The 16,036-nt window shown below is 35.7% G+C and overlaps 1 protein-coding gene across 2 annotated transcripts in view; it reads left to right on the top strand.

The window, feature by feature from the left end:
- GPR155 (G protein-coupled receptor 155) overlaps positions 1–16,036 on the top strand; it is a 43,004-nt gene that overhangs the window by 17,705 nt on the left and 9,263 nt on the right. For both annotated transcript variants that reach the window (XM_036858760.1, XM_036858762.1), the window contains exons 6-13: positions 245–328; positions 1,262–1,379; positions 4,665–4,749; positions 4,848–4,938; positions 6,583–6,793; positions 10,785–10,889; positions 13,498–13,634; positions 15,451–15,546. In XM_036858760.1, coding sequence (XP_036714655.1) covers positions 245–328; positions 1,262–1,379; positions 4,665–4,749; positions 4,848–4,938; positions 6,583–6,793; positions 10,785–10,889; positions 13,498–13,634; positions 15,451–15,546 — 927 coding nt within the window. The remainder of the gene's footprint in view (positions 1–244; positions 329–1,261; positions 1,380–4,664; positions 4,750–4,847; positions 4,939–6,582; positions 6,794–10,784; positions 10,890–13,497; positions 13,635–15,450; positions 15,547–16,036) is intronic.

The raw sequence follows: 16,036 nt of genomic DNA, 5'->3' as shown, positions 1-16,036 counted from the left end.
TTACCATAGGATCTCTCCATGCTTTCTATTTTACTTTGGATATTAGTTTACCTTAATGCCCTTTTGGGAGCTACACAAGTTAAAGTAAATAAAATATTGCAATTCCTTTTTGAACCAGGATAAGAGAATTCTTTAAAGAGGCTAACAAGTAATTAGTAAAGTAATTATAAAATAAAAGTTAGTAATTAATAAGTGATTATAAAGATTAAGAAACCTGAGTAACTTTTGAACCTCTGTGTTTAAGATCTGGTCTTTGGCTATTCTTCTTTTGAGCAAGAAGTATAAACAGCTTCCTCATATGCTTACAACGAATTTACTCATCGCTCAGGTTAGTAAACTTACAGATAATTAAAGCTGTGTTTTTCTCATTGATTATATTACTATAGAGGAAAAAATCGCTTTGTTGGGTTTTTCCAGGTATAAAGTCAAAAGTATTTTTTTACCAAATACAATCAATTACAATTTGATTACAACTAATTTATGCCTAATTTATTAAATACTGCAGTGTGTCTTGAACTATACAAAGTTGAGGCTAATACAGTTGGCCCTCCAGATCCATGGGTTCCATATCCTCAGATTCAACCAAACATGGATTGAAAATATTCAGAAAAAAAATTCCAGAAAGTTCCAAAAAGCAAAACTTGAATTTGCCATATGCCAACAACTATTTACATAGCATTAACAGTGTATTTGGTATTATAAGTAATCTGGAGATGATTTAAAGTATACAGGAATATATGCATAGGTTGTAAGCAAATACTACAGAATTTTATATAAGGAACTTGAGCATCCTTGGATTTTGGTATCTGCTGGGGGGGCGAGGAGGCGTCCTAGAACCAATCCTCCATGGATACAGAAAGACAAGTGTAATGACATTTAGTGATAATTTTGGATTTTTTAATAGAAATAATTGAATCATTACAAATTAAACTCTCATAATCTTACTTTTCTAGTTAAATCTTTGCATGTCTCAAATCATAAAGGAAAGAAGTTTACATTTTCTATGTAAACCTTTTCTAAATATATGGTTAGTATTTAGAATGTTGTCATTATCTATTTCAATTAAATAGAAAGGCTTGTTAAAGGCTCTATATAAAAAGTTTTTTAATCATAAAACTTTAAGTTTTAGTATAACTAGAATACAATAGTTAATTACTCAGCAATAATTTTAAATGAATAATTATAGTTGCTGTGAATAAAACACATGAGTATGAGTCATATGAGTATGACTGACTTTGTTTTTTTATAATTTTTTCTTCAGTCTATTGTCTGTGCTGGAATGATGATATGGAATTTTGTTAAAGAAAAAAATTTTGTTGGACAAATTCTGGTGTTTGTTTTATTGTACAGCTCCCTCTACAGCACCTACCTGTGGACAGGTAAGTTGGATCATGAAGAGAAATTTAGGTCCCCCTCTCCTCCATCACTTGAGGCCCCAGTTTCTAGTGATCTAGTTGAAGTCTAGTAGTACAGGATTAGGGCATTCACTTGGGCAGTTACACCCAGTAACATAGGCAGTCTGCAAAGCTGACTTCTCTTACCTAATCACTGTTTCTGCCTGGGCTCAGGTGGCTTCCAGTCACATGTCCTTTTTCTTCAGGGTCTTGGGTTCTAGGCCACAGTCAGCACAGCTCCCCTTTGGCGCCATCAAGGGGGAAAGGCACTAGAAGCAGGTTGGGAAAGGAAAGAATGGGCGGAGAGGGATGAGGCATGTGAGGTGTGTCGCAGAGCTCACTATTAGAATCCAACTGAACTGAATGAAAAATTCTGGCTCTGCCTTAAGCAAATGACTTAACTTTGGCGGTCTCAGTTTCCTTATCTGTAAGACTGGATTATCACACCTTAAAGAGTTATTTTGAGAATTAAATGAAATATGGATGTTTATGCCTGGCACCTGGTAGGCACTCAACAAATGTAACTATATTATTAAATAGAGGGAAGAGCAGTAATATGAGAACAAGAAAAACAAGTGAACAAAAGGGAATGGAAAGAGAAGAATACCCAGTAAGAAAAACTATTTTTCATTTCAGCTGGCCCCATAAAGGATATTCAAAATGTTTTAGCACATTGCTCTTTTGAAGTATAACATTTATTTGGGTGTGTACATTCTGGGATGTTTGTGAAACATTCAGTCTGGCTGATTTGTATTCATACCACAAATGCAAACCTATAAAATGGCGCATAAAAGGAAACTGTAGAATTGTAGCACTAGTTATAGCCCCTGTTAGGAGGCAGGTGTCGGGAAGTGGCTGGGGGTGGGGTGGGGGGGACAGGCCTTTGATTTCATGCCTTCAGGATCAAAGCAGGACCCATCTCAGTCAACAGCCTTTTGAAGTGAAGCAACAATGTGGTGAGGAATTACAAAATGAATTCAGTGCAAACAGGAGAAGGTTTGTGCTTTTTAAAGGCAAGTACACCTTCCATGGCATAAGAGTTTTCACGAGCTGTCAAGTTAAAAGAGCCTGAATACTTCATTTCCAAATACAGATGAACCAACTTGATCTCTAATACTTAGGTTTATTAAGGTTAAATTTATAGTGAGAATAAGAGAGCAGTATATAGATCAATCTGTCAAAAAGCCCCAAGTTCCTCTGATATCCTCTTCAAGCATGCATACCAAAATCTCTCCAAAGAAGCTGTTCTGAATTCCCTGACGTCGATGAAGAATAACCTTGAGATTATTATGATATAACAGAATTTTAGACCTAAAAGGTCATTTTAAGTCATCCTGTTCAGCCATTTTCAATTTTACTCATTTGCAAACCATCCTCATGAATTTTGCCATATCTGCCTACCACTTGTTCTTTCTTTCCACCTTAAAATTAACTCACTTTTTTTACTTTAATAAATTTATCCTTATCGCAGTAAAATCCCAGGTTTCATGTGTTAGTTAAAAATTTTTCAAGCACATGTTAAAATAAACACATAATTAGTCAAAAAATGTTCCCCCCTGTGCCACCTACAGTCACCGCACTTTTGGAAACACTGGTCTAGTTTAAATCTTTCATTTTGCAAATGGAGGAAGATAAGGCCCAAAGAGTTTAACTGATTCAGGCAAGAACTCTCACAGCTTCATCAGTGAGACATCCAGGCCTAGACTAAGCCTGTTCTTCATATGTCAATATTTTCACAAGGCAGGAATGAAATGATAAACATTGGAATTTTAAAGAGTGCCCTCACTACTATAACACAGTTGGCACTCTTTTGTGATTGGTTACTTGCTTCCCTGGCACTTTAAAAACCTCAAACAATAGAGTGTGCAAATGCATTGGGAAGAGCATTGGTATTACAGTATCTCTTGAACTTGAGTACTGTGTGGGTCCTCTTTAAAGAAGAACAATTCTCAAGGATCTCAGTGTTGACTTGTACTATTTCTAGCACAGTGTTACTTAATCTGTATAATCTTAAATCTAGGTATGAATTCCTTATATACAGCTAATATACAATTTTAAAACCAAAGCAAATTCACAGATTAGATTTAAACAAAACTACAAACTCAGTAACTCTAATTAGCAACATTAATTGACATGACAAAGGATCTTATTTTGCTAATCTGAATCACAGCTTGAAATGTAAAATGGAACTCACTTCTCTGGGTAGGGTTGTTTTGGTTTGGCCTGGCTTTACTTTGATGTGTGGGTTTATGACCTGGTTATCTTACTGCTTTTCTCTCTTCAAACTACCACAGAATGTTCATTTGGACTATGTGTTGTGATATTATTTGACCTTCACTTGGCTCAAACTTCAGATAAAACCAGATGTAAGCCCTGAAATAACGAGACTGTACTTTGGTTGTAAGATGGTCATCCAGATGATTATCATTGCAAATAAACCAAGAAGACTTAACATTTCTCACAGAAATTTCCAGATCCCTATGGGTCCACAGATCTGAGTTTTAGAAACATTGACAGAGTTGAAGGACTTAACCTTCTGGGAGAAGGCTGGGTTTCTAGTCTTGCTCTGCCCTCTGCTGGCTGTGTGGCTTGGGCAAACCCTGTTTACATATCTATAAAATGAAGGCATTAATTTAAAACAGTGGTCCCTTCCAACCCTAAAGTTCTAAGCTTCTATAGCTATGTAGAATTTATTAAATAAGATGTTACTTCTATAAATAATTGTGTATAAGATATAAGGGAAGCTCTTGAAATATTTGTTTTAAAACATTTGTTTAAATGTTTAAAACATTTGTTTTTGTATTAACTTTATATTATATTCATATTAAGGTCCATCATTTAGACTTGGTGAATTTTCCCAAAACAAAACCTGTATAAGAATTGCCTGTACTTTCTTAGCACCAGCGAAGTGGGGGTGTTTTTATTTTTAGAATTGTTCTGTATCCAGTTAAAAAAATTTTTTTCCCAAATATACTTCGATTCCAAACACATCAGTCAAAAGAACAAAATGATTTGGGCTTTTTGAAAAAAAATCCTCATGTATAAAACAAGAAGATTTCAGTAAAGAAACAATGTAGTAGGGAAAACATGAATGATTCTGAATTAAGAAAACTTGCTTCAAAATGTTGGGAAAAGCATTTATTTAGAAGGAGTGAATTCTAGGGCAAGAACTACAGACTACTATTGAAATAAGCTTGGTTAAAGTTCCATGAAGTCTGATCAACATCAAGAGTAATCACCTATCTTTCAATCTCTATTTTTTATTCTTAGGCCTTCTAGCAATTTCTTTGCTTCTTTTGAAAAAGAGAGAAAGGGTACAAATTCCTGTTGGAATCATCATAATATCTGGCTGGGGGTAAGTTGGTAGTTTTCTGTTTGCTTACATGTTCCCACATACACAGTTACTATTCATCCTCTCTTTTTTTCTCTCCCTCTAAACTCTTGTTATTACAGGATTCCTGCTCTCCTTGTTGGTGTTCTTTTGATAACTGGAAAACATAATGGAGAAAGCATTGACTCAGCCTTCTTTTATGGAAAAGAGCAGGTGAGAAGAGTTTATTGACAGTTCTGTTCTTGAGAACGTCTCTTTTTAGCTTCTTAATGTGTTTTGCTATACTTAAATTAAAATTAATTTTGAAAGTCTATTCCAGTTTATTGCCTATCACACTGATGATCCTATGTCACTTTGTTAACTCACACCTCAAAATGCAGTAAAGATTTTACATGTCTATAAAAAGGAAAATGAAATTGAAAAAAAAGATTTCACATGTTTAAGTCTGTTTGTCGCTGAGGATTTCCAAATATTTGAAACTTACTGGGTCTTCTTAAGCATACTTATGAATTATGTTTCCTTTATTGAAGGAAAGGGTGATTAATTTAAAGCCATTTAATAAGTTAGCAGTAATAATAAAAGCCAAGTTCTTGACTTTCAATTGTATCATACATATAAATTTCAGAACAAAAAGTATTTGGGGAAAAAGTGTGCTTGAAAAGCTATTGAGTAGGAGGCTTCTGGGACCTGCTGAATCAGAATTTCCCAAGGATTTGTGTGGTTTTTGTTTTTTTCTAATTGAAGTATAGTTTGATCTACAATATTACATTAGTTTCAAGTGTATAACATAGTGATTCAATATTGTTATAGATTATACTCCATTTAAAGTTATTACAAAATAATGGCTCTATTTCCCTGTGCTGTACAATATACCCTTGTTGCTTATCTATTTATACGCAGTAGTTTGTATCTCTTAATTCCATATCCCTTCCTTGCCCCTCCCAAAGATGTGTTTTTTGTTTGTTTGTTTGTTTGTTTTTTAAATCTACATACCACTTAAGTCTGTGACTTTTTTTTTTTAATTTTATTTATTTATTTATTTATGGCTGTGTTGGGTCTTCGTTTCTGTGCGAGGGCTTTCTCTAGTTGTGGCAAGCGGAGGCCACTCTTCATCGCGGTGCGCGGGCCTCTCACTATCGCGGCCTCTCTTGTTGCGGAGCACAGGCTCCAGACGCGCAGGCTCAGCAATTGTGGCTCACGGGCCTAGTTGCTCCGCGGCATGTGGGATCTTCCCAGACCAGGGCTCGAACCCGTGTGCCCTGCATTGGCAGGCAGATTCTCAACCACTGCACCACCAGGGAAGCCCAAAGATGTGTTTTTTAAGAACTTCCTAAAATGATTTTGATTTCTTACCCTTTTTTTCTGTTTTGTAATTTTGAATTTTATTGGATTGTTAGAATAAATAAGATTATACATATAAATGACTTAGACTAGTGCTGGCATATAGTTAGTACTCAGTAAGTATTAGCTATAATTACTTATTTTTAGTATTATCACCATAACAAAGTTTCTAGTTGAAATACACTTGAACTGTGTACTAAAGCAAGCAAAATCTTTGAAGTAAAGAAAAAGTCTATAAGTAATCATTTAGATTACTTGTAGAGGAAACCAAGGACATGATGCATAGTGAAAGAAGCATCTAGAAATCTCATCTGATTACAAGCAAACCCTAATTTCTCTTCAAGTAACTTACATTCCTTCCATACTCTTCCTCTTTTTTAAGAACCAGTGTTGTAGAGCATTTATAGCTATGGAGATAACGCATTTTCAACCAAAAAAGTGCCCTTAACCTCGTCTACTAAGATTTCAAGCTGGGATTGTGAAAAGTGGCCTAACGTCTCTTTGCAATGTTGACAGATGATCATCACGGCAGTCACCCTGTTCTGCAGCATTGTGATAGCCAGCGTATCACTCATGTGTATGTACCGCACCTCCCAAGCAGGACGCTATGAAGGTTTCGACCAGTCTCAAGACCACAAAGCAGCAGAGCCTGGAAGCACTGCTTTCGAGGACAGTCCAGTGCCGATAAATGAACCTGAACCTTTTACAAGTTCTATCCCAGAAACAAGTATGATCCTTAATTATAAAGAAACTCTTACATGCCTGTATAGCCTGTATCCTAAATGTTTTGCTTAAGGAAACTTCCTTGAACTACCTTGAATATCACAGGTATTTATGAAATGAGGAATTTGAAGCATAGTCAATAATAGAAAGAGCTTGCAAGTTCATTTATTAGATTCTTGTTTATAAATCTTTTGTGAGGATAATCTTTTGTTAAATCCTAAGACTTCCTTGGTCCTGAGAGTTTAGAGAAGAGTAACAACTGAAGGAGGGCTCTTTCTAGGAAAGTAAGCACCTATGTTTGTTAATTTAACAACATTGTATCAGGTAAGCACCATCAATAAAATGAACTAAAGAGGCTTGATTGAAGCAGGGTTAATGGTGAAAGTTGGGAGTTGGCAAACTACGGTGGGCCATCTGTTTTTGTATGTTTCAAGAGCTAAGAATAGCTTGTACATTTTTAAAGAGTTGAAGAAAAAATTTTAAAAGACAAATATTTTATGACACTTGAAAGTTATGTGAAATTTAAATTTCAGTGTCCATCACATGTTATTGGAACATAGCCATGCTCATTTATTTATATATTGCCTATGGATGCTTTCATGCTATGTTGGTAGAGTTGAGTCGTTCAACAGAGATTCAATGGACTGCAAAGCCTAAAATATTTATTATCTGGCCCTTTATAGAAAATGTTCGGCAATCCTTGGTATAAGTGAAAATATGACCCTAACCAGTGCCTTTGTTAATGTGTTAACAGTTATCGAGTTTGCTTCAATTCGTGAAGGGAACTCAGCAATAGAGTATGCATTTTGGATTCATTGGTGTGTGTGGAGATTTCATAGACATAGACCACTGTGCTAGGAAGTGTAAATGATGGTACCTATTTTGTTTAGAGAGTGTGTGGAGTAGAGAGATGACTAATCTTAAAACTATTAGTTGTAAATAGCAATAAGTAAAGAAAGAGCAAAAAGAAATCTCTTTTTAAAAAGAGATTTTAAAAAGCATTTTAACTAACTTAAAAGGAAGAAGATCCCACAAATCCTACTGTCTTACATTGCCTTCCTTCCTCTCTCCTGTCCTTCATCCCAAACTGGAAGTAGATAGCACGGGGGTTAGAAACACGGATCTGGAACCAGTCTGCCTGGGTTCAAATCTGACTCTACAATTTACTATTATTTGGTCTTAGGCAAGTTCTCTGTGCCTTGGTTTCCATATTTAATGCTGCTAATACCTACTACATAGGACTGCGGGGTCCCACTACATAGGACTGTAGTTTGCCAACTAGTGATTTACATTAACCCTGCTTCAATCAGGCCTCCTTTAGTTCATTTTATTGGTGGTGCTCATTAATTTCTTTGTCAGATCCTTTGTGATTATATCATCAGAATTTCATTCTTTTGAGTCCTCTTGACTATTTTCCCTTTTAAAACAGAAGTTCAAGGATTATGTGTATGCTTTCACTAAGATTTTAAAAGCCACTTTTCTGAAGTCTCGAGTACTTTTCTGATCATGCCCAGCATCCTTTCCTTCCTCGCTTTCTTTGTGTACTCTCACATTTATCCTATAAATCCATCTACTTTATGTTTTCAGACAGGGCGTAAAGACCACCACTCTCTACATCTTCTTCTCCTGCGAGTGTTTTAGAACTGGCCACCAAAGGCTTGTGAACATGTGTGGGGAGTCCTAAACTAAGTGTCTTAAGCCTGGAGACTTCTGCTGCTATGTCTCTACTGTCCTTTAAAAATGAAAAATAAACAGTACCATAGATGTTCTTTAAATCCTGTTATTGTCATCTCTAGCAGGAAAACTAGCTTGCACCTTTTATATAAATAAATGGAGAGCCAGAAGACAGCTATGGCTTATCTCAATAGAAAAACTTCTGCAGTGTTTATACTTCCCTCTCCTCTTATCTCACTGCTTTATAATTGCTTTTTAAATTTTCAGTATAACCCACTAGAGTGTAAGTGCTGTGACTGACTTGCCCATCATTATAGCCTCAGCACCTAGCATGGTATCAGGCTTCCTATACATGTTTAGTAATATTTGTTAAATGAATGGATAGATGCATGGGTCGATAAGATGTGCCATGATTTTCTGAAGCTACCCTGAAAACTCCTGTGGCAAGGCACTTGTGTATTTGCCTATTCACCCATGTTCCTAGGAAAAAGGTTTTTAAACCTGTCTGGTTATTTTTCTTCCCTAAAGCCTGCTCTCTTCTGCTTTGCTAGTAGTATTAACACATAACACATTAGATGTCCAGCCTGGCCTCCCCAAATCTCAGTAATCCAAAATAGTTCACTCCCTTCTGCCCCTTGCTACACATTTGTCAGAGACACATGATTTGCTTACGCTCTAAGTGTGGAATTATAATTGAAAGGAAAATTAACCTATTTTAATATGAGAGCAAAGGTTCAGTTAATAAAAAGAGAAGGCCATATCATCTCTCTATATATGGAATCTTAAAAAAAAAAACAGGCTCATAGATTCTGAAAACAAGATTCGTGGTTGCCAGAGGCAGGGAGTAGAGGGTAGGAGAAATGGGTGAAGGGGGTCAAAGGGTAAAATAAAAAAGTAATAAATAAGTATGGTGTATTACTGAGCAACATACAAACATACATACATAAATGAGAAGGCTCATGGGGCACTTACATGTCCTTCTTACATTTGAAGGGAAAAACTGCCATATGTGTGTGTTCCCTATACATATGTCATTGGAATGGCCTGGCTTTATATCTGTTTTCTTAACAATTTTATCTTAGTGAATTTAAGCCTTCAAATTTCTGAAGGTAATAGGGCGGGGCCAGATGATTTCTGTATTTTCTTTTCGATTATTCTGTGGCATCATTATCTTAAATTTAGAAAGACATTTGTAATGTCTTATTATAGATTGTAGTTTTTATACTTTGAAATCTTTTTTTGTTTTGTTTTTAGGAACACTACTGAAAAATTAAAGCACATTATCAATGAAAGGTTCAGCCTATGAATTATTCCTTTTTAGTACATTAAGTTTTAATACAGTTTATCACTGAAGTTATTCTATTATAATCCATGTCAAGGAGCACCGTGTCCATATATGTGAGAAATGTTTTAAAGGACACTGCATGCAGTTCTCTGACTATATAGAGGTAAAACTACAGCTCTGTAGCAGATGTCTCAGTATGACTTCTGTAAACCAGTTTACCTATAAACCAGCAAGAGACTTTCAGCAGTATATATCTAAAAATAAAAAAAGAATACAACTGCTTTTTACTGCATCTTCTAAACTAGTAGGAAACATGTTCTTGAAAGAAGTGAGTTTTGAGCTAAACTTAGAGGAGGAGAGGGTTTGGATGAAATCTGTGTCAAACTAGGCCGGGAGACTCAAATAAACATGAAGTTTGTGGAGGACAACTAGAGAACTGTCCTGAAAGAAGGGAAGGGCCTTTGTTGAATAGTGGGAGTGGTTGGATAGGGGGAGAGGGGCCGAGTCCTAGAGAGCTTTCAAATTCAGGCTAAGGAGTTTGAATTAGCTGCAGTTAGCAATAGAGCATTAGTGCATGTTTTCAAGGAGAGGTGAAATCCAAGCTGTATTTTAGGAATGTGGTCAAATTCTTATTTCCCAAAGCACAGTGGAAACTAATAAAACAGCATGGATAAAAACATTTTCCTTAAAAAAAAATTAATTAATTATGGGAATTCCCTGATGGTCCAAAAAAGATATCAGCCGGACAACAAACAAACAAAAACATTTTCCTTGTCTCATACAAAGAAGAGACAATATGTAAAGGAGCTGATCCTTTGTGTGCCACTCTTTAAATGTTAGCTTCTGTATAAGCACATTTGAATACTTTTTGATAGATACCCATACAATGTGGCCGTATGGAAAATTTGTGTGCGTGTGTGAATGAGTTTGGGGTTTTTGTTTTGGGGGGTTTGGTTTGTTTTACTTGGCATCTCTTCATGTTGTCCATTTCTGTTGTGGTTGGACTCTCCCCTCACGTGTTATTTTGTCTATATAGGTTGCTGCTCCTGCTGCATGGGAAACGGTGAATTATGCTGCCCATCCACAGAACCAGTAGCAAACATAAGCACCAGTGGGTCTGTGACTCCCTCGTTTGAGGAAAGTAAGTGCCTCTGGCAGGGAGCTCAGCTCGGTGCTCTGTGACCACCTAGATGGGTGGGATGGGGTGGGTGGGAGGGAGGTCCAAGAGGGAGGGGATGTATATATACATATAGCTGATCCACTTCATTGTACAGCAGAGACTAACACATCATTGTAAAGCAATTATACTCCAATAAAAAAATAATAAAAATATATATTAAAAAAAAAAAAGAAAGAAAAGTAAGTGCACCTGGGCTATGAGGATGGGCCTAAGGAACAAAAGATTCCTTATTCTTATGCCTTAAAAGAACTCTATATAGAATTTCTATAGAAGCTACTGTTTGAGAATATTCTCAAAGAAAGTACAAATAGTATAATAATTGTGCATAGATAGGGTACTGATTTTTAATTTGCGTGGAAATTTTCCAATAAATTTAACCCAAGTGATAATTCCAAGATGTTTGCCCTAAGGGCCATTATTTTTTTGGGGCTCTTGTTTTAGAAGCTGAGACTTTTCCCCCACTCCATTCCCCCAGAGCCAGGACTAATTAGTTAGTGCTTAATTACATTTTGAATCCATGTGCTTTAAAATATGCCCTTTCTTATAAAATAAGAAAAATCTTTACAAGTAATAACCTTTTGGCATATAGACTAAGAGACTAAATCACATTTATGGTCTGAATTTCAAATTATTTAAGACAACTGTACATTTATGTGAAATTGCAATGTACCTTCAGTTGATCATGCTTATTTTTAATCAAAGTAGAAAGGGAAACCCTAAAAAGTCCTCTTTATGATGGAGCATACGTCAACAGTTTTGCTGTCAAGGGCATTATGTTTTTATATAAGAAATGTTGTGAGGATTATAAGAAATGATGTGTGCAAATCACTTAGCACAGTGAGTGGTATACAAACTAAATGCTTATTAAACATAGCAGCAGCAGCAATAGTTGTTATTATTCAGGCGGGATTTATACTTGACTGCTTTCTGCTGGCTAGGAATGAATCTTAAATAGTAGAATTCACATTTCCATAGAAAGAAGTAAAAATACATCAGATGTTGAGCCTTCACTGACTTTCAGTAGGAAACCCCTCTTGGCATTCAGTTACATGTGTTTCAAGTTTTGTGTACCCCTTTTCTAAAGCTGATATTTCTTTACATCAGAATTCCCAAGTGTTTGCGCCTTGCTTTTTCTTCCCTATACAATATACCTAATAGTAAAGTCCATTAGCAAACTCAACATGTGATTTGATTCAACAACATTTTTGCCCCCCCAAAATCCCCTTACAATTTGCTTATCTATCATTTCTCCATTAATAATGCTGATTCCTGAAAAATTTTTTTAATTATAGGGGCTTCTTAGATTTTCTGATCATATTTTACAAAAATTATATAGAATGAGAGCCATCATATAAGGACTTCATCTGCCCACATAATTTAGTACCATTCCTAAGCCTGAAATAAAGAAAGTCTAAAGGAAATCAAACCATGGACAAATGAGAATTTTTAGAGTTTAACAATGTGATTAATTCCTTGTCGCCAAAACACTGGCACACCACAAAGGCAAAATAAGTATCGCAATGTGTAAAAAAGGCAAATAAAAGATAGTAAAATTTATTTTTATCCATTTTTATAATACTTCTACATAATGTTTTAAGACCAGGTTTATTATATATACTGCTAGAATTTTTCTATACCAAGATATACCCAAATAATTGTTATAAAATAGGATCATACTACAGAAACTGTTTGGCAGCCTACTTTCTTTTTACTTTTTACTTTTAACCTACTTTTATTGTGAACATTCACCTATGCCATTAGCTATCAGGCCAGACCATATTTAATGGTTGTATATGTTCTTTTCTAAGAAGAGGCTTTAGGAAGTATAAATTTTTGTTCGCTTAAAGGTAAGAGCTGTAAAGTTGTGTTTTTTAATCTCTGACTTTTTGTAATAAGACTGTATGTTAGACTAGCATCTATTTTGTAAAAATGTTTTCCCCTGCATTTGATGCCTTAGATATAGTGGAGCTGAGGTGGGAGAATAAAGGTTTCTTGTGAAAGGCCCCTCACTTCTCTTTTAGGCCAGAGAAAAGACATGTGATTTGGACTTGGTTCCATATGCAAACAGAACAAAGTGTATAATATTTTTTATTTGGTTCCTTAAAGGTCTTTTCTAAGGCAAATTTTAAACTCTTTAATGAAAGGCAAGTGGTAGTAGTAAGTTTGTTTTGCTCTTAGCCAAAATAGGGTATTCGTGACCTATTTACACCAAGGTGTAGATTTTTACATTTTTACAAAATTACACCAAGGTGTAGATTTATCACAGGTGAAACTTGAGTTATTAATTTAGCCTTAAAAAAGTGTGTGTGTGTGTGTGTGTTACATTGTTAAATAATGTAGAAGGGAACTATTGCATACTACTTGTATTTTTTTTTGGATAAAAACATTCTACAAGTAGAACTCTCCTAAAACAACATGCAGGAGACTTCCTTGGATTTCAACTAAAATAAAATACTGATTCTGAGCTGAATGTGCATATGTGGTGGTTTGTTTAGGAAGTCATTATGAATTTAAAATGCATTCAGATAAAAAGCTCTGATTACAAATTGTTGTACTTACTGTTTTATAGATGAACATTGTGTGAGTCGCTGTAACTCCCAGAGCTGCATATTAGCCCAGGAAGAGGAGCAGTATCTACAGAGTGGAGACCAGCAACTGACTCGACATGTGTTTTTGTGTTTACTTCTCATTATTGGCCTGTTTGCTGTAAATGTTTCTTCTGATTTTGTTTTGGGGCCATTTCTTTAAATGTTTGGCAAAGGTTTTTTTTCAGGCATCTGGAGAAACTTAGTTGCTTCTTCACAGGGGGGTGGCAGTTCGACCATCTGAATCCTAATCTTGAGCTAAATGTTTTGGGGGGGAAAAAAGAATGAATAATTCACATTACTCTGTTGCCTAAGTGCTTCAGTAGCTTATTTTGCTTAGAATACTTACTCATCCTATGCCTTGAACCTAGAATTTGGGGTAAAACCGGGCATCTCCATGATGCGTACAGGACCACTTACTCCTCACATATTCCTTGACTGACTTCTGTGGATAAATGACTACATGGTCTCTCAGAAGATAGTCCTCAGATAAATAAACTTTTAAAAATAACTTTACATTATGAAAATAATAACATAACCACTTCATTCAATGGATACTTACAAAATAGAGAAAAGAGGAAAAATATCCATCATACTACTGCCTTCTCTTTTTTAATATATTTTTCATGGTTCTAATAATACATTCAGATTTATGTCCTGCTTTGTGACTTATGTCAAGCATTTTCATGTTGCTGCAAAGTGTTCATAACCGTTCCTTTAAATGGCTCCTCAATAAACCATAGAGGAGATGCATTAGCATTCACTCAACCACTTCCTTATGGAACTATGGATCGTTCCTAGTTTTTCAGAATGCTCTAATAAACATCTCCATGAAATATATTTCCTTATGATAGATTCTCAAAGTTGGGAAACCTGGATCAAAGAGTATAAATATTTTTGTGCCTTTGGATGCATTCTACTAAGTTGTTTTCCAAAGGAGTAGTATAGGTTTGTAAAGTACTCTCACCACCATTGAATATTATAAATTTTTTATTTGATAATTTTTTTTTTTTTTTTTTAATTTATGGCTGTGTTGGGTCTTTGTTTCTGTGCGAGGGCTTTTTCTAGTTGTGGCAAGCGGGGGCCACTCTTCATCGCGGTGCGCGGGCCTCTCACTATCGCGGCCTCTCTTGTTGCGGAGCACAGGCTCCAGACGCTCAGGCCCAGTAATTGTGGCTCACGGGCCCAGTTGCTCCGTGGCATGTGGGATCTTCCCAGACCAGGGCTCGAACCCGTGTCCCCTGCATTGGCAGGCAGATTCTCAACCACTGCGCCACCAGGGAAGCCCTATTTGATAATTTTTTAAGTGAAATATAGCACTTCATTTTTTAAATGCATTTCTTTGATTACTAAAGGTTTTTTTTTTTAATTAGTTCTATGTCCTCTTTAGTGAATTACCAGTTATTATATACTTCTTTGTGATAGTTCAAGTGTAACTTGCCTAGCGATGGGAGATGGACCATATAACCCATGAAGAAACCCCCTTACCCTTTCCAAACTGGGATGCTCACTACATAGAATCATATCAGCCAGCACCATTTTAACTGCTGTTTAAGAACAAAAATCAAAAAATAAGAAATGCAGCCAAGAATTGCTGCTCGGTGATGTGATTGTTTTCACTGTGTAAAACTAATTTTAAAATCAGACCTGTCTTCGGCTAGTCGAAGTCCTGATGTATTATGTAAGCTTCTGTATTATGGCTCATGTCTTCTTGCTTCAAATCTGATCAGAATAGATGCTGCTTGAATGACATCTGTCAAGAAGAGAGGTTGAAACCTCTTGTTTGAAAGACAAAGCCTCTATATTCTCTTGGTGTTTTTCCCTTTAGTCCTTTTCTTCCTAATTATTAAGTAGATAAGTTATTGTACTATTTTCTGGATAGAGAAAAATGATTAGCTTGCTTCATTTTAAAGTACTATTTTCTCCTTCCTTTACAGAATCTTTCCAGTTGTTTATGGTGGCTATTCAACCAAGAGCCTGGGAGACTGTATGTTGAGTTACAGTTTTTCTGTGCTGTGTTTAACTTTGGCCAGGTATTTATTTACTGAGAACTTTGAGGGGTTTTTGTTTTCCTGGATGGTTTGATGGTGGGGGGGTGATGGTACGGATGTTGTTGTTTTCTTTTAAATCAAAAGGGTTTAGTTTGTTTGCCAGCTGCTGGTATGCGTGACAGCTGACAGCTGCTGCCTATCTCCTAGTAGAGATGAATTATTATATTGGTTAAAGTCATCAGAATGCACACTGAGTGTTTCAATCAGAAATACCAAATAGTTTTTTGCTTTGGTTCTGAGATAAAGAATGATAATTTAGCAGGGACAAGATGTTCCAAGTTCTTTATAAACTTTGTTGGGGCCTTAATAAGTTACTTTGGGAAAATGACTTAACATCTCTGAGCCTTTAGTTTAGCAACTTATTTTAATGCGCATCATTTCATTTACATTTTGATGTTTCTTGAACTACAGGTACTTAAATCCTTTAAAAAAAATCATGTGGTATATAAATAAAATTTGACCAGGGCTAGTA

Source organism: Balaenoptera musculus, chromosome 7, assembly GCF_009873245.2.
Source record: "Balaenoptera musculus isolate JJ_BM4_2016_0621 chromosome 7, mBalMus1.pri.v3, whole genome shotgun sequence".
NCBI classification, from domain to species: domain Eukaryota; kingdom Metazoa; phylum Chordata; class Mammalia; order Artiodactyla; family Balaenopteridae; genus Balaenoptera; species Balaenoptera musculus.
Note: the sequence above shows the minus strand (reverse complement) of the source record. Positions and strands in the feature narration are given on the sequence as shown.